The sequence below is a fragment of the Vulpes lagopus genome, chromosome 6, assembly GCF_018345385.1.
Source record: "Vulpes lagopus strain Blue_001 chromosome 6, ASM1834538v1, whole genome shotgun sequence".
NCBI lineage: Eukaryota > Metazoa > Chordata > Mammalia > Carnivora > Canidae > Vulpes > Vulpes lagopus.
This window is the reverse complement of record NC_054829.1, coordinates 24,525,512-24,552,488: the sequence shown is the minus strand read 5'-3', so window position 1 is coordinate 24,552,488 and position 26,977 is coordinate 24,525,512. Positions and strand designations below refer to the sequence as shown.

The following is a 26,977-nucleotide window of genomic DNA, read 5'->3' as shown; positions in this document are numbered from 1 at the left end:
GTGGTCTTTGCATCACTGCTGGAGTATGTTCTCAAGGGGCATGGCACCTAAGCGTCTGCCAGAATCTCTGAGTGCTCTTCCTCCCACCTTCCCCTTACCCACTAGTCAATGTTTTCCTCACTTCTCTGGCGATAGAAATCGCTTAGACGCCTGGGGAGCTATAAAAAGCCTCAGTTCTCAGGCTTTATCCCAGACCCACTGAGTCAGAATCTCCAAGGGAAGGGCCTGGAAAGCTGTATGATTAATAAGTGATCCCAGGTGGTTCCTGTCAAGGACATTTGGCAAACACTGCTTGACTCCCCCTCCACCTTGCTGTTCTTTAAGGGCTCCTAGGACATTCTAACCACTTTTCTGTCTCAGATTCATTATATATGATCCATATATATCATATATATAATGCTATTTCTTCTCCTTGAAAAAGCTCTTACCTGTTTCCTACTCTTGGCCAATACCTACTTCTCATAACTTCATGATGTAGCTGAAATATGATTTTTCCAGAAAGACCATCCTTGACCACTCTCATCACCATCTCAGTCAGGTTCCCTTGTTTTCATTCTCTTAAAATGCCTTGTGCTTTTTCTCCTTAGCATTTATCACGTAGTTTGTACCTCATGTATTTGTCTAATGTCTACGTCCTTGCTAGTACCAAGCACAGGTGATACTTAAGTATTTTTTGCATGGATAAATAAATGGAAAAATAGTGCTAGGAGAAGGGTTTCAAAGGTCAGGCTGGATGCTGCTCAACAGATAAAGAACTGAGCTTATGAAAATTTTAATCTTCCAAGGTATAATTTTCACACATCAACTGAAGTCAAGGTAGATGAGTCCAACAAGTAATATGTATTTACGGGGCAATAGACAAGATTGTTTTTTAAAATATTTATTAAATGCCTAATGTGTGCAAAATGCAATATCAGGACCTATAGACACAACAGTGAAGAAGGCTGATACGATCTCAGTCTTTATGGAGCTTTTTAGCAAGGATGATGGGTATTAAGCAACCAGTTGCACACTCTCTTATAATTCAGGTAAATGCAATGAAAGAAATATAAATCTGTAAGAGCCTGTAATAGGGAGACCTGGCATGTCCTGTAAGCCCAGTCATAGAATTTCTAAAACACGTGGTTGGAGAGTATATGCCAAAGCATCCAGTATACTCTGTCCCATCTCTTATCAGAGTTGGCATGAGGGAAGATGCCTCTATGCAATGGTTTCTCAACCTCAGCACTATTGACATCTTGGGCTCGAAAATTTGTTTGAGGACACCTTCCAGTGCACTGTAGGAAATATTTAGCACCATTCCTGGCTCTACCCACCAAATGCAGTAGACTCATAGTTGTGGCACCTGAGAAAGAACACCAGGAGCAAGAGGCAGAGCCGTGGGAGGGCCTGCATTTGACTTCCCCTTTCATCTGCCACTCTAACCAAGCTGCTTGTGTTTCAGAGGGTCCTCTGCAGACGGGCAGCTGAATGGTCTCCAGAGCAGCCTTAACTCCGCAGCCTTCATGCCCATCACCAGTTCCACAGGTTAGTGGGCACACCAGCTCTTCTGCAGTCGGGAGGACAGGGAGGGTGCTGGCCTGGGCATATTCTCTCTTCTGTGTCCGAAGAAACATGCAGTTCACAGAATGAAGAAGCATCCAGGCTTTTGAAGCATTGGCAGATGGGCACTTGAGGATGGGATGGTTTTCCAGAACTAGTTCGGGGTGGATTACATTTCTCAGTCTGGGAGAGTGTAATTGGATTTGCAGCATTTAGTAAAAGTGTCTGTATTTGACTGGTGTTTCACTGTTCATCTAGTACCCCCACGTGTCGTATCTCTTACTAACTCCCTCAGCACAGCAAAGCTCCGGCCTTTGATTGAAGTCCTGTCATGCTCATATAGTGGCCTTGCTGGTCTATTGCCAGCTGCGTACTAGGGTCAGTTTAGGTACCCATGTATAAGTCAGGAAGCATTGGTCCAGGGAGGGTTTTCTATGAGTACTGATTTGTAAAAATGAACTAATAAGTAATCAGAAGATTAAAAGAAAATCACTTGGATTCACTTTAATAAATATTTTTTCTTGAGTTCCTACCATAGAGAAACTGAAATGCTGGCCATAGAGGGGCATACAGGGTGTACCTAGCAGTGCCTCTGTCCAAGAATTTACAAACTCAGGCAGAAAGAAGAGTCCACAGGGAGTGGGTACAGGGTGGGTAACTACCAGGTACTGGGGATGTGTAGAATAACCGTAGAGAGCATCAGCTAAATATCTGGTGTGTCAGGCACAGTTCTGAATGCTTTACCTGTGATAACACATTTGTTCACAAAGCAGGCATATGAACTGGATCGTGTTCCCCATTTTACAGCTGCAGAAATACAGGCACAGATTATAAAATGTATCCAAAATCCCACAGCTAGTTAATACTGCGGCAGTATTTGCATCCCAGCGACTTGGCCTGAGCTCTTTCATTATTAGAGAGGGTTTTCTGGAGGAAGAAACATCTAAGCAGAGGGTTGAACGTTGACAAGTCCACACCAGGAGAAGGGAGGCATGGGCCGAGGGAGTTCCAGGAAGAAGGAACAAGGCATGTGGAAATGGGGTGGTAGAGTGGATAGCGGGGTGAAAATGCACCGTGTTTTGGGAGCCCTTGTGTCACTGTGACCAGGGACTGGAGCATGAGCCAGGGAGCAGTGAGAGAACAGGTTATAGAGGCACCATGCAGGGAACTTGGTCCTGAGTACAAGAAGGAGAACCATCAAGGAGTCTATAGGGCCTAGGTGTGAAGGGTATGTGTGTGACATAGTATACCTTAAAATAATTATAAGACCACCAAAAGCCTGGTTAGACTGTGTCATGGAGATAGTTATACATCTCTCATAGGCTTACTATGGAATTAAAGGATGCAATATAGAGAGAAAGGCTTTCTACCTATACCCAGGTCAGGTAATAATGTAAGAGTATAAAGATTTTGTATTCTGCTTAAGATCTTAGAACCTGAATTCAAAAACTATTTGATGGGTATCTATTTGCTCCTCCCTTCCCCCCAAAAAGAATTACTAGAATATGGTAGTTATTTTTAAGGAAGTAAAATTTCCCCCTGGAACTGTTATAGCCTAGAAATGGGTGGCTGGGAGAATTTCACACTATATACAGCTGAATATCTCTATCCAGCAAATTGCTGCAGCTAGAGAGAGTTGCAAAACACAGGAGATGCAGGAAACCTGCCTACTGCATTTGCATGTCAAACTGATGTATTAAGTACAGAATTGAACTCTCTGCACGCACTTTGGCTCAAGAAGTTGGAAATTTGAGGGGTCAGGTGGCTCATACTCTCAGCATCTCAATCATGAATTAATATTTATTGACTGAAGTTATAGGTTAGAGATTTTGTAACAGGGGTAATGAATTCAGTAGCAGCATAAAACCACAGAGCAAAGAGAAGTTGTATGTCTCCCTGGATTTTAATACCTACCTTTTCCCTGTTTCTACATCAGACAAGTGTATTACTCTTTCCACCTTGTTTAGGTAGCCTGCTGTTTACTGCTTTTGTCTCCAATGACTCTGGCCCTCTAAAGTGCCTTGAATTTGTTCCTATTCTGTGCCTTCCCTAGTGTTCCTGATCCTCAGTTAAAGAAACACTGATGAACATGGTATAGTGAGTCTCAGGCATTTCCCATACTTCCCAATAAACATTTTGCCTTAGCCATACAATAGTAACTAACCCTGCTAGAGTTATTTATACAGCTAGTGAGTACCTGGCACATCAGTGTTTCAACTATAAATCATCATGTATTTTTCTGTATGACACATAGATTTAAAGGTGTTATTCTAGGAGTTCAGAAGGGTGTCCTACAAAGAGGAGGGTGGGTTGCTATTAGAAACATTTTTTCTTTAAACCCACAAGAAGGGAGAACAACCCTCATAATAAGTCAAAGTTTATGTGTCTCTCCGAGATGGGACATTTGTTCCTCTACAGGAATCGCTAGGCTGACTTTGAAAGGTATTTAGCCCCTGTCTGGTCCAGTTAACTCAGTTGGTTAAACATGGTATTATTGAGTGCATGAATATAGCGAAAGTCTGTTTCCTGGCCCCTTGACCCTCTATAAGTCTAGCCAACCAGGCCTTAAAGCTGTATGACTTTGTTCATCAGGCGCCTGAATGAGATACTGGTTCATCCCAGCACATTGTTGAAAAACAACTCCGAATCCTTTCCCACTGATGGTGACCTAGCGACCTTGTTCTTCTCATTATGAACATTAAATGAGGTAGTGAATGTGAAAGCTGCCAGCAGAAGGCCTGGAATGCACCACGAACGTTACTTTTTCCTTGACTTCCCTACTTCAAACTAAACATTCAGAGTTTGCTATGGAAGGGAAGGTGTAGAGTCAGCAAATTTGGAAACTTGAGAGGGAAGCTAGCGTGAGGGCCTTTGGCTCAAAGCCAAAGCCATTGGCCTTCGTTCTTTATAACTATGGCGTTCTTGAGTTCTGAAGTGGCGATGGTGAACTAAAATAGCAGAGAGCCACAGATTAGATAACTGGCATTTCTCTCGTGCTGACTTTGTAGTGTAAACCCCCACTCTTAGAGGGTCTGAAGCCATCCCAGCTGCCCTCATCCCTGGCTTTCGCTTCTTCCTACATCTTTTCTGTCCTGGAGCCCCGCCTCTGCCTGCCCCCTGCCCCCTGCCCCCAGCCCAATTTGTTGTTGTTTAAAGCTCTTGTGGGTCTGTAGTTGGTGGAAGGATTCTTACTGCCTTTTGAACACCGATGCTGGATTTCATTTACAAGAAGTGAGAAACAATGTCCTTGTTAAATATTGGCTATTCGGGGCCTTGGTAAAACACACTTTAGCTTTATCCTCTTTCTTTCAATGTGGTTGGGTTAATAGCACATCATCAAGACTCTGGCTGCCCACTTCACTGTCCCCCAGTGAGACAAGAGACAGCAACTTATTTTAATACAGAGTAAACCCAGTGGAGCATAAGTTCTAAGGATCTAGAAGTCCCTTTCACTTTTTTAAAAAAGATTTTATTTATTTATTTATGAAAGACACAGAGAGAGAGTGAGGCAGACTCTCCGCAGAGCAGGGAGCCCAATGCAGGAATCAATCCCAAGACTCTGGGATCATTACCTGAATCAAAGGCAGATGCTTAACCAGCTGAGCCACCCAGGCACCCCCACTTTAACTTTCAAGCAAACTTATTTGCCTGGCACTTCTCAGCGGAATGACCTATTTTTATTATTAAATTCTTACTATTTTTGCCAAGCGTTATATAGCTGTTATAGATCCTGGATGGATCTGAAGTATAATAGATTAATAATGAAAATAAGTAAAGCCCGTGAGATGCTTTCCCTGGTGGCTTATATCCTTTATTGCTCCCACAATGTTCTTCTTTCCCCAAAACTAGAAGGGTAAGAATTTGGGTTGATTACCCACCCATACGGTATTAGAAAACAAAGGGCACAGGTTGGGTATTTGGCAGAAATTGCCGTGGCAGCATCTGGGCAAATGATGATCCCCTAAAACATAGTTTTGTTTTTGTTCTTGTTTTATAATTTACTCATTTTCTTGGAATACACATAGCTGTTAATTTTCTCCTTTCTTTATGTTCAATGTATATCTCAGTCTTCTCTTTCCTTCTTTGATTCCTTCTGTCGCCTGCCACCTAATGCTATATCCTGGGCAGTTTTCCAGGCCGGTGTCCCTTTGCCATTCTCTCTGGTTGTTGTCTTAGCCTAAAACCTAGTTTTAGATTTGACCTCTTGTCCTTTCACCAAGATGAAATAAAGTGTTAAGTAGGGGTTTTTTTTTTGTTTGTTTGTTTTTGTTTTTTACATTTTTCAGGATCTTTGGAAGCTCCCCAAGTTATTTTCGCCAGATCCAAACCCTTGCCCACACAATCTGGAGCCCTTGCTACAGTAATAGGACAGAGAAAATCAAAGTCGGTGAAGTCAGGGCCAATTTAAGGTAACAGTAAGAATAAAAGCATATTTTTTATTATAACTTGCTGACTTTATATCACAGCAAGAGGCTTAATAGCTATCAAGAGAAGTGATAGTTTCTCAAAATGACAAAGAAATTGGCATTTTATAAAACCAGAGCTCAGAAGGGCTCCAAACTGTGGGTCAAAGCTACCGCTAGCTTGCCTCTGTAATGGCGTACCAGTAGGTGGCGCTGTGGCAGTAAGAAATTTCCTTATCATTGTGGAGGCTTTTGTTTAAAATACGGAGATGTTAAAGCCAATCAAAGGAAGAAACTAAAGCCATAATTAAGTTATCACAGGTAAAGTGTAACAATACATCAGAGGACATGATATTTGAAGGTCAAATTGGAATAGCCTCTAAAGAGAATGAATATTGTTAAAGATACTGATTATTAAAGAAGACTTTTAGAGTTGCATAGTTTGTGAACTGGACCTCCAGATAATGAGAGGCAGGAAGGGATGAAATTTTTAGAAAAGGTTTTTTTGGTGAGGTCTATTAATTAATTATGCTTTTTTTTTCTGAGTTAAGATAAGCATATGCTATAATTCGCAGCAAAACAAACTGTAAATTACACACCAGTCTACTGCTCATCCATAAAAATCTCCAACATTGAAGGGATGGCCTGACTTGATCTTGTGAAGCTGTACCCACACCACCAGTGCTGCCCCACAGTATTTTGTTCCCAGCTGTGGCCTTAAAATTCTCCAGAAAATTCTATGAAACCACAAGGTTTTGATGATTCCTTTCCTCTTTGCTCTACCATACACACTAAAGCATTAATGGCACACCTGCTATGAGCTTACTACCCTTCTTACCTCTAGGGGAATACTGGTAAACTTATTTGAGAAGCATTATTCATCAAAATACCCCAGGAGAGCAAAGAAGGGAGGAAAATTATTTACCCACTGCAGGACTCATTTACATTGGATCAGAAAGCTTCAAATATCTTTCCCCAGCCCATCTAAACTCTTTCCAAAAAGGAATGAGAGGAGAGAAGGGAACACCAAATCCATGGCTTGGTCATCTACCAGAATGTACCAGAGGAACTGAAGATAGCCAGAATTCTATTGGTGATACTTCACCAGTGGGTCTTTAATTCTGATACGAAGCAGCCTATCCAATGATGAGCAACTAATAAAATATTGAAAACTAAAGTGAGAAGGTCAATATTTCCTTGAGGAGACTGGCAGCCAGAAGAATGAATGTGGCACCAAGCTCCAAACTAAACGGATGGCCTGCCAAGAAGTACTAATGTCCATCAGTTTCCAGGACTGTGAGACTTGGACCTGCCACAGTTGTAATATCACTTGCCTTAAACCTATCTCATTAGTATCCCTTACAATCCACCCAGAACATTACATGGCAAAATAGGATCATCAGCAAAGAAGCCTTGGGAAAGAGCCCATCTTTCAACACTGAAACCTGTTGCATACGTAACCCTGCTGAGCCTGAGATACACATAAGCATGATGTCATGCTTTGTGGTTCGCTGAGGCCGTGAGACATCATGCCAAGTGCGTATGGACTCAGAATACAGAGTGCGTCAGAGGGCCTCAGAAGACCAGCCTCCCATGGTGCCAGGTAACTGCTGGGCGGCTCCAGAGCTGGGCCTGGCAGATGGCAGATGGCCATGGGCTGCCTCTCCCCGAACAGGAGAAATAGGTCATTGACAAAGTAAAACGGCAGAATGCCAGAGTCCATAGCCCATCATGAGGATGCTTGCTTTCTCCTCTTTGGGAATGCGGTGTAGGCAGAAACGCTGCGTGGGCAGAGGTCCCTTCAGCCACAGTCACAAAGGAATGTTATCACCAGCTATAACAGTCCTAGAACCTCTTCATATATGGGTCTAAGGAGGCAGACAGGAGATGAGAAGACTGAAGTGTGTTTGCATAGTGTGTTCTCTAAGACTGAGAAAACATCAGGTGTCCTTGTCAAAGAACGAGCCACCTCAGGCAAGGGTTGTATTTAAATTCATGCACATTTTGTGTCTTCTTAGATTCCGTATTGTCTGTTTGGCATCTCTTCACCACAGAGCCCTTTAACTATGGTTTCTGTATTCTTGATGGTTTCGCATTTGGGGCCTCACTGAGCCAGGGAGAGACTCCCTTTCCCAAGGCCAGCTAATGTCCTTCAAACAAACCAATTAATACCAAGATTATAGTCCCAACCACCTCCTTCTCTAACTCTCACATGGAAACCCCACATTTTCCTTGACCCAGGTCACTTCAGGGCCAGGTACCAGGTAGCTAGAGACCACTGCTATAGGCCAAAGCCCACCAGAGTCATTAAAACTAGCCAGTCTTAAGCTGTTTACCCTACCCTGCCTTGCCTTTTCTGGAGATATCCCAAATAAGGCTCTGGCCTAGACTTTCTCCTCGCTCCTGTCTTCTGCCTCCTGACTACACTGGTGTTTTCCCCTGTGAGGCATGTAGTGACCCTCTCTCTGGGACCCTGAGTATAATAAGCTTCTTGCTGCCGAGCCTTGTCTTCCATAGCCACACTGACTTGACCACACCATACCCAACTCATACATTCTTAGAACACACAGAGATAGAGTATCGTTAATGTTGTAGTTCAAGGACCCAGAAAAAAAATCTGAATCAATTAGGTTTATATCACCAAGTTCTAAGCAACTGGTCACAGCACTCACTTCATTATTGGCTGTATTCTATGAGTGATGTTTTAGCAGTATGTGCAGTGCTGCTAGCCTCAGACTGGTTGCAGCAGCTCAAGAAGGATGTGGATGCCTCTCTACATGGCCAAATCGCCTGGCTGTCAGCCATTGAAATTTCATGCTTTCCTGTCCTGAGGCCTCTTTCTTTTCATTTGGTAACTGTTTCTACATTCAGAAACAAAACTCAAGCATAACAGAACAACCTGGTTGGAAGTCGGGGAGGGACCAATCTGGCTTTTGGTTTGGAGGAAGTAGGGGGGGATACTTCTAAGATCCCACCCAAAGGGGGTTTATTTGCCTTAAAGAAAATGAGGGAACTCTGTTTCTGAAATGGATTAAGATGTGGACCACTGAGAGAGATAGCATCAGAAAACTGATATTGTCTCTTGCTAAGCTGGCAAACTCCCAAGAGAGGAGTGATGATTCTTCAATTGTTAACAATTACTACTTTGTTATAAAGAGACATGGAAAGTGAGGTGGCCCCTTTCTCAAATTACATTTATGTTACAGAAGCACACACACTGGCTGGAAAAAATGTTTGGCACCCTAAGTTGTTAGACTTGTGCTTACCACTGCAGCTTGTAGCAGATTCGTCTTGTCCCATGTAATATCCATTCACTTTGGGTGGAAAAGGATCCTGTTTGTTCTTGTATTCCTGAACTGGGCAGGTAACCAGCATAACATTGCCTTACTTTGTGAGTTCCTATACTTATCACTCAAGTTATCAATCTTTACTCTGTGGTTATCCATCCCATGAACCCACACATCTTGCTGCTGGTTTCAAAGAAATGCTTGTTATAGGCACATACCTTTGCTTTACCATCCTTATATCCTCAGGTCATAATTGCTCCTGAAAGTTCTAAAGAAAGAAAATGGCATGCTAAGCCATGCCTGTCTTTGGAAAAAGCAAGCTTTGTGCCTGGAAATATTTACAACTCTGCTTGCCTGGTCTATAGAGTTTACTGGGCTGCAAAGTGTGTGGGCGGGTAACCGTAGGGCATTGAGAAGGGTGACTGGAAGTATAATGCTCCATTGGCATGATTGACATTGACATGTATTCTTTCAAATTATAACTATAAAGAAAAAGACTCGAACTCTTGTCATCAAAATGAAGAGCATCACTAGTAGACGTAAAACAGTAGCCTCTTATACTTCTTTGTATACTCCTCTTTCAAACATGCAAGTATCTCCATTCAGGACTTCCACAGGTATCAGGAGCCCTCTTCCCTAGAAACCTAAATCCAGGTTAAGTAGTTATGTGATACCAGAGAGGAACAGCTTGAATGCGCAGAATGTCCCTTTAGCTCTAGTGATAAAATGTAGTGTGTATCCCCAGTATAAAAGGAGGATATAACTTGGAAAACCAACCTAATTGTAAGATGACGAGGTGAATTGGAAGGTCGTTGACTGGTTAGAAGTTGCAATTTTACTGTTATTTATTTGTTTATGGTTATCAGCTAGAAAAACTATTCTTTTTATGTTCAATTGGACTGAAAAGTGACTGAGGTTTCCGCACCGCCCCCCTTTCCATTCACTTCTCATTTGCTTCCTGGGGGAAATTAAGACACGTTTGTTTGGTCATGGGATGAACCCAAATGAAGATGTTTTAGAATTTGAGGTTGGCGTGTGTGTGTGTGTATGTGTTTTCATTTATTGTGGCTGAGCTGCAAAATGCATTAGGTAATTAGTTGTTTCTAGTTAATCAGATATTGGAACAGGGCATCTTGAAAACCGGAGCTCTTTTTTAGAAATACAACTCCTTGCAGGCCTTCCATGTTTAGCCATCCTTGCTGCTGTTTTCTGAGATAAATTGCTGTCATGTGTAAGTACGTATTCTTACTCCTTCCTCTTTCATGCAGAGGAGTCGAGCTGTCTCAATAGTCTTTTGATTATCAAAAGAGAGACAGCCTAAGTTTACCTCTGTTAAGGAAAGTTCGTGTACCATAAGCATAGGGAACAGTTTCGGGGGCCAGACGTCATAAAAACCCACAGCCATATTTGGGACAATTAGCAGTGCCTACTCAGTGGCTCAAAGCAAGTCTGTTAGTCCATCCCTGTGCCCAGGTCAGTGGCTGGCTACCACCGTCCTCTGGATTAGCGACCCCACCATACTCAGGACCCCACCTCTCAGCATGATTTCTCTCTCCACTTCTTACATTTAGCTTTCAGAAGACAGAATTAGAATACTTGGCATTCATTCATCCGACAAAGTGCCACTGGTGTGCAGAACTAAAGGTGGCAGCTGCTACCTTGCAGACAAATGCCAGCCTGCTACCAGGATTGCATGATTACATGATACAGAGCTGCCAAGTTAGGCGTTTCTGGCAATTTTCTTCAGGTAGCAGGTACAACATATTTTTCACCACTAGCATAAAGTCTTAAAATATAAAACCACACGCAGTAAAATAATAAAAGATAAAGCGAAAATCAAGGCCAAAAGTCAAGAGATTTCAAATTTTTCAAATATAAGACCAAATAAAATTACAATAATCAAGGTTAAATTTGGTTCTGAGTCCTCTGTAACAGTCAAGACAAAAAGGGAAACATGATATACATCAGGGTATATAGTTCTCATTTTCAGAAAGGAAGCCATACTCTAGAGGAAAATTCAGCCTTTTCCTAGCTCTTATTCTAAAAGAAATATTTCAGCATGTGAAATTTAGAGAGGACACCGAATGAAGTAACAGTACTCTCACAACACAGCACCGTGTTTCATGAGGCTACTTCTCAGTGTGAGCTACATGAAGGCAAAATGTGTCAGTGCAAGTCAGTAAAGACAGTTTTGTGAGGGACCAAACCATTATAGTCTGAGTCTCTTTGTGGTCCAACATCATCCAAGGGTAGGATAGTGATTATGAAGAGGATTGGATAGATCGCATGTGTCTTAGACAATCCTCCTTATAACCTCTTTCTGTCAATTGCTCTGTAAGAGCTAGTTGTGCTCTTCGGCAAGGATGCAGACGCCTAGTCTTCCGCATGGCTCGTTGAAGATGCGCAGATGTGCTTTGCAAAGCAGGTGGCAGAGGAAACGTCTCGTGAAAACTGCAGAGCCAAGCACTGTTCTCATCCATCATATGGCATGTTCGTTCTCCGTCCCTTTCTTCATATTTAGGTCCCTCTGCGTAGGCGCCATCTGCCTCCTCTTGCCTGCTTCCCTGCAATGTGACTAATTCCTATTTGTCCTTCCTCCTTCCTAACCCAAACCCATTCCCATCCCCAATATGATTGAGGTGCTTTTTGACTGTGCTTACTTCTATCTACTGTGGCATTTACAACACTGTAGGATCTTTCTTGATTACTTGCCCATTCCCCCATTCCCTTGCCTGGAGGGCAAGGAGGAGATCTCAGTTGACTCTGGAACCCTGGGGCCTAGCACAGTGCCCAGGCCATAGTAGGGACTCAAAAAACTGATTGGATGAATGAGTGAATTTTCATATTTCAGCCAACACTTGGAAGCCCTGTCCACATATATAAATCTTTCTTATCCACTAAAGATCCAGTTAAGTTTTAACTTGTCCAGTAATCTATATTTATATAATTAAATTTATCTTGCCATTTTTTTAAATCCCTAGAGCTGCTTACAATTTATGTCACAAAATTTGGCACTTCGTTGTATTTTTGTCATCTTTTGTCCTACTTACTCCTTGGGTAAATTGTCTCCAATAAGACCATAATTCTATGAGGGTGGGATTAAGTTCCGTATGTTTCTGGAATCCCTAACAACACTCCAAATGCTTCATTGCCTTGTAATATCAGCCCTAAAGAAAAGAACACATAAAACGCTTAAAATTTTTCTTAAAAAAAAAATCTATTCTCTCTGTCCTCCTGGCTTCAAGTACAATGCTTAACCTCAAGTTAAAATGGCCTTAACATTAAAGATTTCATAAATAATGCATTTTATTATTAAACAATCTTAAAAATCAGTATAACCTTCCTTATAAATTACCTAGTACAGTATTTCTGGCCTATTTCATGCCATATTATAAAACGACTTCCTCTAAAACGGAGAATGACTGCTCACTAGCCTTCAGATTATAACTTCTTATACACATTCGTAACCTTACTATGAACTTACCTGCTGTGAAGCAGAATTCAGTATAAAGATGTTCTCCTTTAGACCACATCCAAGGATCTCACTTTAAGGGAACAAAGTTAAAATGAGGTTTAATTTATTTGAAAAAAACATCTTCCTTCAGCTTTTGTCCTTCTATACCAACGGATCGGAGCTCTCTGACCTTATAACACAGATCAGATTTTGTTTTTGAACACCTGTCTTTTTTTATTCCTTTCTGAATTCTCTATGAATTTTTTAGGCTTTTCCTGAATTGTGTAATACCTAGAACTGGTCACCACACTTTAGTCTTAGGTATCCACCTACTATTATGTGTAGCATAAGATGTATCCTCATGGCTCTGGAGTCATGTAATACTTTATTTATATTGTACAGTGCTCTCCAAAGCAAAAGAAGTTCTCTCAACCATTAACTCCTACCTCCTTCCCTACTTTTGTTTCATATTCAGTGCCATAGTATGGGGTTTTCTAAAAACTTAAAAAATAGTCAGCAGTGGACTAGATCATATGAAAGTTATATTTTGAGGAACCACCATAGTGTTTTACATAGTGGCCACACCATTTTACATTTCCATCAACAGTGCAACACTTGTTATTTCTTGTTTTTTTTTTTTTTTTATAATAGCCATTCTAACAGGTATGAGGTGGCATCTCCATATGATTTTGATTTGCAGTTCCCTGGCAATTAGGAATGTTGAGCACCTTTACCTATACCTGTTGGCCGTTTGCATATCTTCTTCAGAAAAATGTGTATTTGGTTCTTCTGCCTTTTTTAGTTTAAGTAGGCTCCATGTCCAGCATGGAGCCCAGTGTGGGGTTTAAACTCCATAAGCCCAAATTCAAGACTTGAGCTGACATCAAGAGTCAGACAATTACTGAGCCACCCAGGCACCCCTCTTCTACCATTTTTCATTGGATTGTTTGTTTTTATTACTGAGTTTATATGAGTTTGAAATCAGGAAGCATAATGCCTCCAGCTTTATTCTTCTTGGTCAAGATAGCTTTGGCTCTTTGGGGTCTTTTGTCATTCTATACAAACTTTAGGATTGTTTGTTTATGTCTGTGAAAAATGCCATTGGAATTTTGACAGGGACTGCATTGAATCTGTAGATTGCTTTGGGTAGTATGGACATTTTAACAATATTGATTCTTCCAATCCCATGAGTGTGGAATGTTTTCCATTTATTTATGTCTTCTTCAGTTTCTTTCATGAATGTCTTACAGTATGTTCAGTGTACGGATCTTTTACCTTCTTGGTTAAATTTATTCCTAGGTATTTTTTTCTCTTTGGTATAATTGTAAATGCAGTTATTAATTTCTCTTTCTGATAGCTTATTGTTACTGTATAGAAATGTAACAGATTAAACTTTACTGAATTCGTTTATTAGTTTTAACAGTTTTTTTATGGAGTCCTTAGGGTTCTCTCTCTATAATATATCATCTACTAATTGAGACTTCTTTCCTGATTTGGATGCCTTTTATTTCTTGTGTATGGGTCTCATCTAGGACTTCTAATACCTTATTGAATACAAGCCGTCACGTTTTTTCTATTGAGTATGATGTCAGCTGTAGGCTTGTCATATATGGCCTTTATTGTGTTGAAGTATGTTCCATCTCTACCCACTTTGTTGACTCCTTTTATGATAAATGTATGGTGAATTTTATCAAATGCTTTTTATTGCATCAATTGAGATGATCATATAATTTGTAGCCTCCATTTTGTTAATGCTGATGTGTCACATTGATTGATTTGCAGATGTTGTTACACCATCGTTGCATGCATGGAATAAATCCCACCTGACCATGGTGTATGATCCTTGTACTGCGTTGCCGAATTCTGTTTGCTACTATTTTGTTGAGGATTTTTGCATCTACATTCATCAGAGATACTGGCGTAAAGTTTTCTTATCTTGTGGTGTCTTCATTTGGTTTTGGTATCAGGGTAATGTTGGCCTCGTAAAATGACTTTGGAAGTGTTCCCTCCTCTTCTACGTTTAGGAAAGATTGGTATTAATTCTTTAAATGTTTAGTAGAACTCACCAGTGAATCTGCCTAGTCCTAGACTTCTGTATGTTGGAAGGTTTTTGATTACTGACTCAATCTCATTTATGTTATGTATATTTTACCTTAATTTTAAAAAAGACTGGATTATATATATAATAAACCTAGTACAGTGTTTGGCACATGATAGGTACTCAGTAAATGGTAGTTCTTACTATTTGTCACAGTTCAAAGCACATGATATCTTTAGTTTCCATTATGATCTTTGTGGTCATATTGTTGTTAAACAATATCAAAAGCTAGGTTCCCTTAGAAAGCAAACTCTAAGATGGAGATTAGGGTGCAGGAGGTTTATGAAGGGATGCTCCTGGGATCAATTCCCATAGAAGGGAAGGGAATGAAAGGAAACAGGATTGGACAATGGGAGAAGCTGAGCTGTGGCACAGTGACAAGGAAGGCTTCAGTGGTGCCACAGGCAGTGTAAAGCCAGCCTGTCAGAGCCATGAGTTGTGAGGTAGCTGGGATACTGCTTCGTATGTACTTTACGTTGATCTGTCATGATACGGGCTGCCTGGGAAAAGGACATTCCCTTGAGAGTTAAAACTCATGTTTCCATGGCTGAGAGTCCATTCAGGCTTATCTCTAGTCCTCTGTATTAATGAGTAAAATTTCCATGTTGTCAATCATATCGGTGAGGAAAGAATCAGGAAATTTTCAGCTGGCTACCGTAGTGCTTTTCAAACGATTGGTATTGGAGCGCTAGTTATTTTCCTTTTCAGGCCTGCGTGGACTGGTACTTTTGTAAAATACACTAAAAATAAATGACTAGAGAAACTAAATAAGAAAAGAAGACATCTAACACACAAGCTCAAATTCATTATTATTAGATTCACCAGGTATAATAACACTGCTGGCCATTTTCTGTAACAGGTTTTCACCACCTACTTTCTAATTCTAAGTTTGTCTCATTGTAGACTAGTAACAGGGAGTTCCCAGGCTGGTACCAATCTGGGTCTCTACTCTAAATAGTCCTAGGTTATAGGACTCTTGCAAAACATTGTCAATGTCCTTCCTAGCTGACACTGGCCATATATACATTGGGTTAAGCGAATATTGTGCTTCAACCTTGAGACCTAATCTTTGCTGTTGTGGGGGAATCCATAGTTCTCTTCAGGTTTGGCCTGAATCCAGAAATACCATGACTACCACAAGGTTCCAGGTATAAATAGTCCTGAAGCCATTTCTTTTCTTTTCTTTTCTTTTCTTTTCTTTTTTTTTTAAGATTTCCAGGTATAAATAGTCCTGAAGCCATTTCTTTTTTTTTTTTATATTTTATTTATTTATTTATTTATTTATTTATTTATTTATTTATTTATTCATAGAGACAGAGAGAGAAAGAGAGAGAGAGAGAGAGAAAGGCAGAGACACAGGCAGAGGGAGAAACGGGCCCCATGCCAGGAGCCTGACGTGGGACTTGAATCCAAGACTCCAGGATCACACCCCAGGCTGCAGGCAGCACTAAACTGCTGCGCCACCGGGGCTGCCCCCATTTCTTACTCATCTGCATCCTCCTAGAATCAATTACATTTATGAGAAAAGATATGGAGTTTATAAGGATCTAATGGATGAAAGGGACAAAGACCATTTTCTTGTTTTGTCCGTCATCAAGCAACTCCTATTCCTGGTACTAGGGAAACTGACTCATCTCTTAGCATCATCTTCTCAGGACATTTGGTGTCAGGATAGGGAGATAAGAGAACAAGGAAAGGAGGTCTGCCACGTAGAATATAACCTTCAGAAAAGAGGTACTAGTTAAAAACAAAGGGGTCTTGATATAGCCAAAGAGTTTATCAGGCTTTATCATCTAATTCAGGGAGTTTGACCTACCCATGGTTGAGGCTTTGGTTGATCTGTGAGTCCTATGCATTCATGCCTTTATTTGAGAGGATGCTCAGAGAGATCCAAAAGCTGCTGTTGATTTAACTCTCTAGTTTAAAACATGGATTCTATTTCCCTCCTTGCAAGGAGTCAAGCCTGAGTCACCAAACGTTCTCATTTGGACCTGCCGTACTAGCTTCTCACAGCATAACCCTTGACATCCTTGCCCTTTCTTTCCGTTCTCCATGTCACCATGAACTGAGCTTTTCAAAATGCAAACTATTTCTGACACACCCATCACTTAAAGCCCTTCAGAAAAGCTTACCATTACTCTTAAGATAAAACTAGATAAAAGGTCTTACACGGCATGCCTATCTTTCATCCTGACCTCATACCACCTTCCATCCGTGCTTTCTCCACACTAGCCGTCCTGGCCTTGTCCGAGGTCCCCCAAAATCCCTGCGTCCACAGAGCTTCTGCAGATGCTGCTTCACCTCTGATACTCTGCTCCTGCCCTTGGGTACATTTGCTTTCTCTGGCTTCTCTGATAAGACATGTCCCCATTTCACAGAGACCTGTGGTGGTGCTCCTTTGTAGCATTTGTTACAGATCCTTGTGATCTTCCATTAGTGTCTGTCTTCCTCACTAGACTGGGTCCATGTTACTCACCTTCGTACGCCCCAAGTGGAGCATAAAACCTGCTGTAGAGTAGGCCTGCTGTAGGCATTTGTGGTTGAGTGAGTTAGCAGTTCTCTTCCCCACTCAGAGAAAACTAAGGCTTCAGTCCACATAACTGATGGATGGAGAGGCTGGGTTTGGACTCACATGTGACCTCAAAGCCCTTGCTGTTCACCACTACAACAACAGCAACAATGGCCCTTGTTTTATCAAGCTCATGTTATATGCCAGGGGCTATGCTCAGCGTTGCAGACCTGTCACATCTCATCTTCTTCAACCCTATAAAGATGGCTTTGTTATCTAGTTTGCACATGAGCAAACCAAGGCTGAGGGAAGTAAAGTGTCTTGTCCAAGCCACACAATCAAGAGTGGAGCTGAAATCCACAGCCAGACAACTTTAGTTCCAGAACTCAATTGCCTCGTCCTATGAAAATGGTAGGCCCCTCAAGATGATTTCATTTCCCCAGCTTCCTTTCCTAAGGGAGTGGGGTGGCTGGTAGCCTGGCCCTCAAGCCTGACTCTGTCTCGAGTGTCTGGTGGTTCTCTCCGGTCACTCGGGATTCCTGGAGGTGTAGAAGCATATGTAGGCAAGGTGGGCTTGCCTTTCTCCAACCATTTAACATTTCCTGTGTGGATGGAGCCAACCGTGGGAAGGGTGAGGATAAGGATCAAGCTGGGCTTATGCCTCCACTCCCGCTGATAGGATGGTTGGGAAGGTGATGATCTTTCCCTCACCTTCCACGACACCTCTGGAGGGGCAGCAGTGCTGACTGACAGAGGAGACTTTGTTGGGAACGGAGCAAGGAAGCTGTGCAGCAGGAGGGGATTGGTGGTGGGAGGTGGGAGGGCTGGGGGAGAAAAGGGGAGGGGCAGAAGAGCATTCCATGCAGGTAACAGAAACTCGAAAAATTAGTGGCTTATAGAAGTAAAGGATTTATTTTTTTCTTACACGTCAAGAAGTTCAGAGACAGGAAGTCCACAGCTAGCACAGCTCTTCAGAGATGTAATGCAGGAGCCAGGCTCCTCTCTCCTGCTCGACCAACCCTGAAGCATTGGCATTCATTTTTTTGGTTACGGGGTGGTTCCTGTTCCCACTGGCGTTGTGTCTGTGTTCCAGGCAAGAAGAGGGGTTGGGGAAAAGGGCAAAAGGCAGATGCCAGCTAAACCTGCCCACTTTAAAATAGCCCAGGAGTTCTAACGAATTCATCATTGGCCAGGCCACCCCAGGCCCACTTCTCCTAGCAACAAATGAGTCTGGAGAGGTAGTCTTTTGGCTGGGCACACTGCCTCCCTAAGTTTCTCTTATTGAGAGAGAAGGGGAGAAAGGGTGTTGAGAAACCCATCAGTTTCTGTCACAACACGTCTTCTTTCCATTGTCTCCTCCCTTGTTGAATGGAGTCCATCACCTTTCTGTGGCCCTTCTCCACCAGCTTCTTGACTCTGCAAAGAGGAGCATCATTCCTTAACCCTAGTCTACCTAGAGCTGGCTCTTAGTATGTGAGGGCTGGGGTACCTGATACCCAGAGGTTTCAGGAACACACAAGAGTCCCTGTCTTCCTGGAAGAAATGTCATGACATGAGAGGAAGATGGGGGAAAAAATGAGCCATAAGGAAAAAGAAGAACCCTATAAATGTGTTTCTTAATTAAAATGATAAATTTGCTCTAAGCATAGTATAAATTTACAGTAGAACACATTCATTTGCATGAACTATTCACTGTTTGCTCCTGATCTGTAGCAGAATGATTATGTATACCCAAATTACTCAGGTTAACCTTGTTGTAAGTTTAACTTTATTACAATACTAAATTCTTTCCATGTATGTTGCCTTCCTAAGATTTGCTCACAGTACAGTGGCTTCAAAAACTGAGACACCCAGGTTACTAATGACTCTGTTTCATTTAAAGCAAAATTTCCTTATGCTTCAAGTCTTTGCTGAAATTCTCCAAAAAGAATATAGCTAGAACATGGTAGTAATGAGTCAGAGAATTTTAAACAGGATATAAAACTAACAATAAATACAAAGCTATAAATACAAATACAGTAATCAAGACAACGTGGCATAGGACAGATCAATGGACTGGAACTGAGAGTCCAGAAATAAATGCACACATGTATGGCCAGTTGCTCCTTCATAAAGGTGCCAAGAGGAGAAATTGGTCTTTTCAACTTATGATTGAAGAGACTGGTGGTAGTGGAAAAGTTGGCTATCCATGTGCAAAAGAATGAAGTGAGATTCCTTCCTCATACCATAAACAAAAATGAACTCAAAATTGATTTAAAAAAAAAAAAGATCTCAATGTAAGGGCTAAAACTATAAAATTCCTGGAAGAAACATAGGAGTAAATATCCACATCCTTGGATTAGGCAACAGTTTCTTTGATATGACATCAAAAAGCACAAGCAACAAAAACTAAATGGATTGCACTTCATCAAAATTCAAACATAGTCTGCTTCAGAAAGTGCCACCAAGGCATTACAATCCCGGACTTCAAGCTCTATTGCAAAGCTGTGATCATAAAGAGAGCATGGTACTGGCACAAAAACAGACACATAGATCAATGGAACAGAATAGAGAACCCTGAAATGGACTCACAACTCTATGGTCAACTAATCTTCGACAAAGCAGGAAAGACTATCCAATGGAAAAAAGATAATCTCTTCAACAAATGGTGCTGGGAAAATTGGACAGCCACATGCAGAAAAATGAAACTGGATCATTTTCTTATGCTGTACACAAAAATAAGCTCAAAATGGATAAAAGACCTAAATGTGAGACAGGAATCTATCAGAATCCCAGAGTAGAACACAGGTAACCTCTATGACCTCAGCCGCAGCACATCTCGCTAGACATGTCTCCAAAAGCAAGGGAAACAAAGGGAAAAATGAACTAGTGGGACTTTATCAAGATAAAAACCTTTTGTTCGGCAAAGGAAATAGGCGACAAAACTAACTAAAAGACAACTTACAGAACAGGAGAAGATATTTGCAAATGCCTTATCAGATATAAAGGGCTAGTATCCAAAATCTATAAAGAACTTAACAAACTCAACACCTAAAGAACAAATAATCCAGTCAAGAAATGGGCAGAAAACATGAATAGACATTTCTCCAAAAAAGACATCCAAATAACCAGCAGAGACATGAAAAACTGCTCAGCATCACTTGGCATCAGGAAAATACAATCAAAACACAATGAGATACCACCTCACACAAGTCAGAATGGCTAAAATTAACAAGTCAAGAAACAACAAATGTTGGCGAGGATATAGAGAAAGGGGAACCCTCTTCCACTGTTGATGGGAATGCAAGCTGGTGTAGCCACTCTGGAAAATAGTATGAGGGGTCCTCAAAAAGCTAAAAATAGAGCTACCCTACAACTCAGCAATTGCACTACTAGGTATTTACCGAAAGATACAAATACAGTGATCCAAAGGAACATCTGTACCCCAGTGTTTATAGCAGCAATGTCCACAATAGCCAAACTGTGGAAAGAGCCTAGATGTCCATTGACAGTGGATGGATAAATAAGGTGTGTGTGTGTGTGTGTGTGTGTGTGTGTGTGTGTGTGTGTGTGTTGGAATATTATTCAGCCATCAAAAAAAAAGAAATCTTGCCATTTGCAACAACAAAGATGGACCTAGAAAGTATTACGCTAAACCAAATAAGGCAGTCAGAGAAAGACAGTTATATGATTTCACTCATATATGGAATTTAAGAAACAAAACAGAGGATCATAGGGGAGCGGAAGGAAAATTAAAACAAGACAAAATCAGAGAGGGAGACAAACCATAGCAAACAAACTGAGGGTTGCTGGAGGGGAGGTGGTGGGAGGGATGGGGTAACTGCATGATGGACATTAAGGAGGGCATGTTATGTAATGAGCACTGGGTGTTACATACAACTGATGAATCATGAAAGGGTTGCAGAAGGGGTGGTGGGTGGGGGAATGGGGTGACTGAGTGATGGGCATTAAGGAGGGCACCTGATGGGATGAGCACTGGGTGTTATACTATATGTTGGCAAATTGAACTTAAAAATTTTTTTTAGAAAAGTATGAATCATGAACACTAACTCTGAAACTAATAATACATTATATGTTAATTGAATTTGAATAAAATAAATTTTAAAAATAAATTTTTAAAAAATGTACTACCAAGAAAGTAAAAAGACAACCTATAGAATAAAAGAAAATATTTGCAAATTATATATCTGGCAAGGGACTTAACTCTAGAATATGTACAGGTTTTGTACAGGTCAACAATAAAAAGACAACCCTGTTTTAAAAATGAGTGAAGAATTTGGGTATTCCTCCAAAGAAGATATTCTTGCAGAGTGAAGTAGTGGCTACAACATGGATGGACCTTAGAGAAACGTAGAGCCAGTCACAGAAGACCACATATTCAATGATTCTATCTGTGAAATGTCCAGACAAGCAAATCCACAGAGACAGAAAGTAGATCAGTAGTTGCCTGGGGCTGGGTGGGGAGGAAGTGCTTTGGGGACCAATAGGCACAGGGTTTCTTTTTGGAGTAATGAAAGTGTTCTAAAATGAGATTGCGGGGATGGTTCCACTAAAGACCACTTGAAGTGGGTAAATTTTATTAGTGTATAGATTAGATCTCAGATCTCATCTTTAAAAAGTTAATAGTTGATATCTAAAAAGTAAAACAACAACAAAAAAGCCTGGAGTGTAAGCAGTGAAATTGTGTTTGCTTCTTAGATGGCCAGATTTTTAGTAAGTACTTATTTAATGCCCCCAGCTCATTAATTTGGCAAATATTTGACTGAGTGTACCATAAGGTTGTAAGTAGAAAGATGCCTGCGCCCAGCTCTGCCCCTGGTCTTTTGTGTTTCCAAGTAAGGTGGTGTGCCCGGGGGGCGGGGGGGGGGTGCAGTGGCAGCAGCTGTCCCTGGCCTGGCCTTTCTGGCTTTTCTCCCTGTTTGGAAAGGTGTCAGGCTCCAGAGTATTTCTGTTGCTTTAGTCAGCACAGAGCAGGAGGACCTTAACTATAGTTTCAGAAAAGCCTTAAGCTTCACCTCGTGCTCCAAATCCAAAATAGAGCAGCTGAGAATGGGGCTAGCTGTGCCACCAATTGCTTCTCTCCCATTGTTAATCTCCCTGACTCTGCCGTCCCCAGGCACCCCTCCCTTCACACTGTCATGCTGCCCACTTGTGATACAACCGAACAAGTGGTTTGGCTTTGAAAGGTGATTCTTAGAGACACCTCAAGTGACCCAACCCTGGGCTTGCCGGGGCGCTCTTGATGTTTGTTGCCATGGGGCACCAGGGCTCTCCAGCTAAGTCCCCTTGCCAGTCAGTCCTGGCCTGAAGAGGAGGTAACCTCTATAGACTCCCCCTGAGATTCTGGCCTCACTGGAAGGGTCTCCAGGGAGAGAAACATCTCGTTACTAGGTGCAGCCGGTGAGAAACCTCCAGTAATTTTTGGCTCTCAGAAAAGAGTTTATGCTCTGGCATTTGGATTATTAAATCACTTTTAAAGCATGGCACAGCTGCCCTTACGACAGTTATGTGTATTAATGCACTGTATGCTTTGTTCTGTCATTACCTGGTCAAGATGTTATAACTTATTTGAAATTTCATCCATCTTGGGGTACCCAGCTGGCTCAGTGAGCAGAGCACGCAACTCTTGATCTCGGGATTCTAAGTTCAAGCCCCATGTTAGGTGTAGAAATCGCTTTTTAAAAATTTAAAAATCTTTTAAAACCTTAAAAAATAATAAAATTTCATTCATTTCTTTCACAAATCCTGGATTTTATGCACCTCCTGCCCACAAAATGAGTCACTTTTCAGTCTGTAGGTACTTTTTTCAGAGAGTCCTGGAATTAAAACTCATCATGATGTCTCCCTGTTCCCAAATTGATGAAGTTATTAGCATACTAAGACATTCATTACATCTACAAAAAAATACTCCCTAATAGCGTGTGGACAAAGAAATCCACTGGACATTGGTGGGTGGGGGTATCAGCGCTTGGTAGCATGTGAGTTACTGTCACACTGCCCCTGCTCCTGGTGCTTACAGAGCGTAAGGAAAGCCGCCTCTCCCTCTTGGGCTCTCCCCTCTTGCTGTAGGAAGGAGGAGTAGCAGGAAATGGAATCTGCCCCGGTCATGGGATTTTTGAAAGAAACAAAGCATGATCTGATGAGGAGCAGGTTAATCCTGCTATTTCATTTCCCTTTCAGAGAGGGCGGGGGCAGGATTGTGATATGAAGTATTTGGTTTCACATCTGTTCCAGGAATTATCCTCGGCATAGATCCATTTTTCTTTTAAGCATCCTAAAGCATCCCAGGGAGCTCCTCCTCCTGTGCACCCTTCCCACCCCCACAGTCAATTTCATGGCCACAGAGCAGCTGACAGACTCCCAGGAAGATCATCTTGTCATTGTTACAGGAGGGATCTAAGTCCTGGAGGTCCAAATTTCTGTGGGTCAGTACTATCAATTTTGTGTCCGCCCTCCACAAAGGGTTTGGAATAAGAAGGAAGCAGCATACCAGCAATGTGGTATAATGGAAAGAGGACCAATTTAAAAATCAGAGGAACTGCCTCTCATCTCAGCTTTGCTACTATTTGTATGATCTTAGCAAGTCACCAAACCTTGTTGGGGTCAGGACCCTCATCTGCAAAATCACAGCAGTGTCTTCCAGGGTGTTCTGCAAAATGCAAGTCTTCAAAGTCAAATAAATTCGAGAAATGCTATGCATGGTATATATTTGTACAGTAAAGTCTCTGAGAAGTCTGTCAATAAAGAAACTTGTTTTTCACCCAGTGTTTCTTGAACTTGTCTAACACTAAAACTCCTTTTCCTATAATGCTGATCAACACCTTGACACTTTGAGAAATGAAGTAGAAATCTATAACCTGGCACAAGCCATGTTCGCCAACCTCAGTTGAAACTAACTTTTCAATTTCCCAGTCTCATTCATGGGGAAAAAAAGAAACATAATTTCATATGTGGCGAGATGACTTCTGGTTTTAAAAACTGAACTTAAGAGCCAAAGCAATTATTCAGACCAACACAACTTCCACCTTTCAGACATTTAGCGTGTTCTTAGGGCCTTTGGGGGTGTGGTAGGAATTTCCTACAAATAATCCATTGTGTTCAGCACACTGTTAGGTTTTCATAAGAAATAACTAAATAAATCACAAGATACCTACCCTGAATTCAGAGACTAAGCATATATACAAGGAAAAATAGAATTCCAGATTTTAGAGTGAGGCAAAGAATGATAACAAATTTTATTTTGAGAAATGTTAGTTTATATTATTAATTAAATATCTACTGAGAAGATGCATAGAGAAAAAGGGATTCAAGGCAGTAATGTAAGTAAAACATGAGAGAAAATTCAAGAAACAACTGGATCAAGGGCCAAATGGGAGATATATGAGGAAAAAAATGTGGAAATAGGATCAGGCAAAGAAGTACTCTTAGTTCCTTGAAAAGTCAGTCACTAGGTTATAAATATTGAGACTGAAATTAAGTTTTGGCTAAGATGAATTTTAGCCAGGCAATCCTAACATTAGTTAAAAAAAAAGGATGGCTAATAATATATCTTGTTAAGGAATAAGTAAGGATGGTTTACTTAATCACTCAGTTCGGGAACTATCACCCACGTATTTAAAGTATGGGTCTTTAATAATACTGAGTTTTTGGTAATGTTGGCTTTTTTCCTTTCTCACCCCTCTGGTAACTCCTTAGTCACTTTTATAAAGCTCTTCATCCTTTGCTTACTTGTAAATTTTCATTCTCTGGAATCCTGTCTTTGGTACTGTCTCATGGTTCCAGCTGCCCTCTGTATTTGACCTGTACTAATTCCAGGACTATACCTTCAGCCAGGGCTGTCACATACAGCTTCCCAGAATGCTTGTGCACCGCACAATACTGGGGGTACTGTGCTATAGACACAGAACATGTACACAGTGGCCCAGATTTCTCTCTGGATCCATATATCTCGGCTGCCTCTAGACATCTCTCCTGAGTGGCTCACATTCCTCCAAAACCCAGCACAAACCCGTGTCCTATCTCCCTCATTGCCACTGCCTTAATTCAGACTTGTAGCACTTTTGTTTGAACTACTGCAGCATTTACCATACGGATGTCTTCACCCTCAGTCTCATCCTGCGTTTATCCTCCAACCTGGCTCTTCAAGTGATCTGCTAAATACAGTTAAAATTATGATGCTTCGGGACACCTGGGTGGCTCAGTGGTTGAGCGTCTGCCTTTGGCTCAGGGCGTGATCCTGGAGTCCCGGGATCGAGTTCTGCATCGGGCTCCCTGCATGGAGCCTGCTTCTCTCTCTGCCTGTGTCTTTGCCTCTCTCTGTGTGTCTCTTATGAATAAATAAATAAAATCTTTTTAAAAAAAATTATGATGTTTCCCCACTACAAAGGCTTCAGAAGCTCCCTTTGAAATGCAGTGGGTAACCAAAGCCCTTCACAGTCTTCTCTCTTCTCTATGTGTATTTTTCACCACTCCCCCAAAAGGAACCTCTATATTCCAGTCTTTCTAAACTATTTGCCACATTGTCTCAATCCCCCATACCATTGTATGCATTGTTCCTTCATTCATGGAAATCCACTCTCTTTTTTGGCTAACACTGGCCCATGCTTTGCCTCCAGATCTTGTCATTTCGAAAATCCTTCACTGACCACAGTGCTCACTTTCACGTCTTACCATCCTTTAGCACATCTTTACCTCCTGTAGCATCCTTTGCTTTCCTCTATCATAGGATTGCTAAAATACGTTATTTTCTTTTACTTGTTTGCCTCTACCACTAGATTATAAACTACTGGGGCAAGGGGGATCAGGAATTAATGTCACCCACCTCTCTGTCACCAATGCTTTTCGCAGGGCTGGTCATGAGGTAGGTATTCAGTAAGTGGATGTGGGATGAAAGAGCAATTTCTGTTGCTACTATAAGATTTAACCTTCACCAAGTCAGTTTCTGGACAGTGTTAAGATTAACCATACTATGTTTATATCCTATAAATTATGGGGTTTTAAATAACTCTTTCTATACTTCTGTATTTTGGACTTAGTGGAAACAGTAACTCCATGCCATTTTTGCTGTTAACTTTTCCCTGGTATTCCGGGGCTATATTCCTTCGCCCAGAAACTTATGTGGGGGAGGGGGGAATAAGCCCATAATTGACTACCTATCTTTAATAAGCTAAAGATGTTAAATCTACTACTTACTGTTAAAAAGATATGGAGATTTGAATAGACATCTTCTAGAATTGACTCAGTAGCAGACTAGGGTGTATGTGCCCATACTTCACGAAATGACCGTTTTTGGAATGTACTTGTTTGCTTACACCTACTTTTCATTCACCTCCAGCACAGCCCTCATCAAAAATAAAAACATGAAATAAAAACTAAAATCAAGCATCTTTTAACTGAAATTTATTTGTTCATTTGTTTAGAGTAGCATCTTGAGTGCTGGGAGATAACAGTAATAGACAGATATTCAGTAGGTTTCTATTTATTGGTGAACTTATGCTACCATTATTGCTTCTAGAATTCCCTAACAGCATTAGATTTTTCCTCAGTGACCCATCATTGTGGAAATGTATAAAAATCACCTTTAAGGGCAGCCCGGATGGCTCAGTGGTTTAGCTCCACCTTTGGCCCAGGGCCTGATCCTGGAGACCCAGGATTGAGTCCCACATCGGGCTCCCTGCATGGAGC

General features: G+C 41.4%; 1 protein-coding gene across 17 annotated transcripts in view; it reads left to right on the top strand.

The window, feature by feature from the left end:
- TTLL5 (tubulin tyrosine ligase like 5) overlaps nt 1–26,977 on the top strand; it is a 268,339-nt gene that overhangs the window by 221,560 nt on the left and 19,802 nt on the right. For all 17 annotated transcript variants that reach the window (XR_005988409.1, XR_005988410.1, XM_041758913.1 and 14 more), the window contains one exon: nt 1,445–1,527. Coding sequence is in view for 15 of the 17 variants with exons in the window: in XM_041758913.1 (XP_041614847.1) it covers nt 1,445–1,527 (83 nt within the window). In the remaining 2 variants the exon portion in view is untranslated. The remainder of the gene's footprint in view (nt 1–1,444; nt 1,528–26,977) is intronic.